The sequence below is a fragment of the Morone saxatilis genome, unplaced genomic scaffold (assembly GCF_004916995.1).
Source record: "Morone saxatilis isolate NCDOM2014 unplaced genomic scaffold, NCSU_SB_2.0 Contig23, whole genome shotgun sequence".
NCBI classification, from domain to species: domain Eukaryota; kingdom Metazoa; phylum Chordata; class Actinopteri; family Moronidae; genus Morone; species Morone saxatilis.
Genome location: NW_023339796.1, coordinates 16,355,009 through 16,360,261, shown reverse-complemented (window position 1 = coordinate 16,360,261; position 5,253 = coordinate 16,355,009). Strand labels below are relative to the sequence as shown.

The window sequence follows — 5,253 nt, the reverse complement described above, 5'->3', positions numbered from 1 at the left end:
CTGGTAATTGAGTGCACGCTAACACACACACACACACACACACACACACACACAGAGATATACAGACTGTATGTAGTTCAGTATTTGTAACATGTCTAATAATCTTGGAAACAGACAATCCATTAATTAAATAATGATTAAAGAATAAGAAAGTAGCCTAATATAAAACTAGTGTTATAGGCTGCTGATTTGCGGTCAAACTGTAATATTTTACGTCCTCCGTTACAGACAAGGTGCAGCTGACCTTCATGCAAATAAAGCAATCCCATCATTCCCAGTAAAATAAACTTGCCGTGTGTCTTTCCTTTCCAACGGCTGCGCATTTCAAGACATCATCCTGGAGGCTCGCTACGGCTCTCAGCACCGCAAACAGCGCCGGAGCCGCACGGCCTTCACCGCACAGCAGCTGGAAGCGCTGGAGAAGACTTTCCAGAAGACCCACTACCCGGATGTGGTGATGAGGGAGCGGCTGGCCATGTGCACCAACCTGCCCGAGGCCCGTGTGCAGGTACGCCCAACCGGACAACACTGTGCAGTACACACACACATATATATATATGTGATATGTATGTTTGTAGCAATAGATAGTGAGTTTAATTGTGGTTTTATTACGTGCATCTTTTGTATTATTTCCGCAGTTTTAATGCAGGGTTCCTATCTTATGGGAACTGCTACAGTTTTTTGTAGTATTTGTTTATTATCAACCGATATTTATGGGGGTGGACTAGCCTGTTATTTTGGGATGTCACTTTTTTCATTGGTTGTAAAAAAATTATGGGATTAATCAAAATAATAGAGAAAGAAAATAAAACAATATGCCTACTTTAATTGTCTGCTGCTTTAATAAAAAAAATCTTACATAGTTTTAGTTGAAAATAGTGACGTTTGCATTATTTAGAAAAAAATTCAAACTTTTTAAGGAGTGCCTTAGTCACACTCGGTGAAGCTTAACTTATTCCTGCAAAACAGAAAATGGAAGTTATCCATCTGAATACAAAAAAATAAAAAGTATAAATTCAAATGCTGCTTTTGATTTAAGTTTAAGTTTATTTAATCATTTTAAACTGTAAGTTATTCTGTTACAGCCTTGTATACAGGCTTGTTATTGCTGTATTGACTTTTTGGGCTTTTCATTGGCTGCTCAATCATTTGATGCTCACTGAAATAAATTGACTGTCACAGTTTTCATCCACTGTTGTACTTCTTTTCTGCTTGTTCTCCCTCTAACTCTCCCTCTTCATCCCTCTGCCATCAGGTTTGGTTCAAAAACCGCAGAGCCAAGTTTCGTAAGAAGCAGCGCAGCCTCCAGAAGGAGCAGCTCCAAAAGCAGAAGGAGGCATCAGGGGAAGGAGGAAGTGAGAAGGAGGACACACCTCCCTCTACAACTATCCTTCCTGACACCCAGCTCCCTCCTTCATCCTCCTCCTCCTCCTCCTCTTCTCTGGAGACAGAGGGTCCTGTAGTCCGTCCCGTACCGCTGGACATGGAGCTGAACGTCACGTCAGCAGAACACTCTGGCAGCGAGTCAGCGACGGAGGATAATGCGACTGATAAGGAAGACGAGAGTAAATCTCAGAGAGAGGAGGTGAAGTGTGAGAGAGCTATGACTCCTGGGGACGTCTCTCCGGCTTGCAAAAGACTCAGCCCTAAACCAGGTAAGAACATTGGACACTTGGTTTTTACTGCGACAAGGAATTCCTGTCCTTATAATGTGATCTCTCATGTGCTGACTATAATACTATACTATAAATAATTAGATGTATCTCTTTTTTCCCTCCCCAGACTCTCCCCTGGTCTCTCCGTCCGTGACCCCCTCTTCCTCCAGCGGTGGCCTGGCCAGCAGCGGCCCCCTCTCTCAGGGCCACTCTTACTCTTCCTCCCCTCTCAGCCTGTTTCGCCTGCAGGAGCAGTTTCGCCAGCACATGGCTGCCACTAACAACCTGGTGCACTACCCTGCTTTTGACCTTTCTGCCCCATCTTCTCTCCCCTACCTGGGGATGAATGTCAACATGCCCCCCGCGCCGCTGGGCTCTCTGCCCTGCCAGTCTTACTACCAGTCCCTGTCCCATCACGCTCAGCAGGTATGGAACAGCCCGCTGCTGCAGGCGTCTGCTGCAGGCGGCCTCACCAGCCACAACAACAAGACCACCAGCATCGAGAACCTGCGTCTGAGGGCCAAGCAGCATGCTGCCTCACTGGGACTGGACACAATGTCTAACTGAGAATCAGATTGTATGGAGGACAATGTAAAGTAGGCCAGAGACTCGGCCTACCCGTCATCCCATCCTACTGCGTGTCTGTGTGACTGTGATAGTTCTTTAGGAACCATATACTAAGCCCTTCCTGAGGCCATGGGCACAGGACATGCAGAGATACAAAAATAAAACATGACAACATGCACTGGACCTACAGAACTCCATTTAACAGCTTTTTAAGTCAGACCACATGTCCACAGCTTCTTTGACTCCTCTAAGCTTCCGTTGCAGCTCAACATCCAGAAGTGTAACCTCGGAAATAGAAATCCCACAAGATATTAAACTCGAATAATGCGACGGGTCAACTGAATGTCCCGACTCAGGAGACAGTGAACATGTTCCTGACTCATATGAAGACGTTTCCAACAGACATGTAATGCTGGACCTTCTTCACATCTGAAATAATAAAAAAAACAAAACAGAGAATGATGAACACAAACACACACACACACCAAACACCATGGATGCACTCAGATTAAAAGACAATAGAAACAATGTTTACAAGGATAATGTGAATAAATGAGGCACTTTTGAAGGAATTAGGCTCGTTGGCCAGGAAGAAAAAGGCAGCGCTCGTGCAGCAAAGAGACCATTATTGTCACAGGACCATTGACATTTCAATTAAGCAGCGCTGGTTATGTACATAGCATGTACTACATAACAGCACATAAATAAAAATAAACTTCAAGCCATGTTGTCCTCAACAGCATAATTAAAAGTGACTAATTTACCAGTTTAATGGCCAGTAATATTCCACTTTGTACAGAGGCTGGCTTGATAATGAGAAAATGATTTCAGTGACTAAATTCTCAGAGCTTTTAATTACATTTTGCCCTGGGCTGAGGGAGCTGGGGCAAATGCAATTATGAACATGCATACCATTTAAGACCGCGTTTATAAATTCAAAAGGTCTGTGCATTAAAACGGTCAATTAAGGTAGCAACATGACTGACATCACTTTACCATGAGTTGATCAATTTCCTTTGAATACAAAATGATATGGTAAACAAATTTGGACTTTTGGATAAATGTCTCGGCCCATATTTTATTCCCGCCTTAATATTCTCTTGAGGAAACATGCAGCTTTTCATTGAAAGTCAGACTGACTGTTAGCACTTGATGAGGAGAATCACACACGTCTCTGATGTTTTCTGTTAATGTGTTCTGGAAGCTAATGTCTTCATATGAAAAAAATGCACATTATTTTAGTATGTAAAATAAAAAAACTCTATCTATTAATGTTTACTGGTAAGGTAATTGTAAAGTTCCTATTATGGTGTATAATTGATTATGGACTCAAATTCCTTTAGCTGTCAGATTGTAAGATTGTATTTGCTGAGCTCACCGGCAGCCCTGTCTTCCCCTCCTCTCTTGGTTGTCTGTGTAATGGTCCTGGGTTGAAATAATATTTTATGTGTTCACTTTCTTCTCTGGAAGTGTCTGGAAAGAAGCAATTGAACAAATTTGGATTGAAGGAAGACTGCCACCTTCTTTATCTTACAATCCAGACTGAAAAGCCTGAAGTCAAAGAAAGTGATTTCAGTGAATAATTGACCCACGTCCTCTGTGTACTGCTGTCTTGACTCTATTTGAGTTCTGTTGTTGCTATTATTCTAATGCTGCCCCCCCACTGTCTCTGTCAAACTACTTGGTCCAGTGGTAGATAGATTTATAATGGTGGAGGAGAGAGTGAGTGGACCATCAGCAGTGTTGTTTCTTTGCTCCTCCCTAACAATGTAGACTTGAACTAGTGTTGTTGTAAAATAATCTCAAATAAAAACCTTGCTTGGAGATGTTTATAATGAAGACTTCTCTATCTGTGCTGCATATTTACACAGTGATGTGATGGTGATAGCTTGACCGGAGCGTTCTTCAGATCTGCGACACAAATGTGATTAAACAGCATGAATTTAGAAGTAGAGAAAAGCGTCAGGATATTATGTTTGAATGTTGTTAATTTCAGTGTGTAGGAAGACCTATTGATTGAGTTGGTTTGCATACTTGCAAATGTGAAATATGAGTAAAAGTAAAATATTTAAGGTGACATCAGTTTGGCTTTTTTTCTGTCTCACTAATGAGTGTAAGAGAGAAAAGGTGATGGTGATAGCAAAAAGAAATGGCAAGGTGAAGAAAAGCATCAAGACAATGCAGGGATGGCAAGGTCAAATTAAGAGAGCAGTAAAAAAATAAAATGTATGAGAACTTGCAGGAAGACAAAGACTACGTGAGCAAAACAGGCAGGAAAAGAACAACGTAATCTGAAAAATTTGAAAAATAAAAAAGCCGCATGGAGACATAAGCCATCCCCAATGAATAAGCAGGCCATTATCCTGAAGAATGACGGCCCGGGGCGGTGATTATGCTGCTATTATATCTTTAACAGCATGGTTTGTCAAAATGCACAGACCCCCACCCAACCCTGCCCTCTCTCACACACACACACAATGTAGCAATTGTGCATCTCTGCTGCCTCCTCCAGAATGTGCCCTTGCTCTTCCCACAGTAAAGTTTACATGTACTGTTAAGTGCATCGCCCCAGCTGTATGACATTGCTCTGCTGTTAATTGAATTGGCCTTTAACATATATTTTCCCCCCTCAGCGTGTGTAAATAACAAATGCACCTCGGCTGCTGCACTGAGCAGTTTGTATCCGACCGTTATGAATGACCACCATCCAAAAATCGGATAGAGGAGGATGATGATCTCACCAGATTAGCAGCGTTAATGTGGATGTAACACCTCACCCTAACCTTGTTGTTTTTTATTACACCACATTCAGTACGTGTGTGTGTCCTCGACCAAGGGCGTCCTGATTGTGTGACTGATAAGATTGTGGTGTGGATATGCAGCAGCAGTGAATGTCCTTGTTATCCAGAGTAGGAATCTGTCCAGGTACATGGCAAGATTTCCTCCCATGGGGCCATCTGGACCAGAGAACATAACACAATACTCTTGTTCTCTCTTTTCTTAACACCCATCCCCCCCCCCCCCCCCAAAA

General features: G+C 42.6%; 1 protein-coding gene across 1 annotated transcript in view; it reads left to right on the top strand.

Annotated features, from left to right (window-relative positions):
• Positions 1-2,222, top strand: part of dmbx1a (diencephalon/mesencephalon homeobox 1a) — a 16,837-nt gene extending 14,615 nt beyond the window's left edge. The window contains exons 3-5 of the mRNA XM_035670457.1: positions 309-508; positions 1,256-1,655; positions 1,783-2,222. Of these exons, the coding sequence (XP_035526350.1) occupies positions 309-508; positions 1,256-1,655; positions 1,783-2,222 (1,040 nt within the window). The remainder of the gene's footprint in view (positions 1-308; positions 509-1,255; positions 1,656-1,782) is intronic.
• Positions 2,223-5,253: the final 3,031 nt, after the last annotated feature.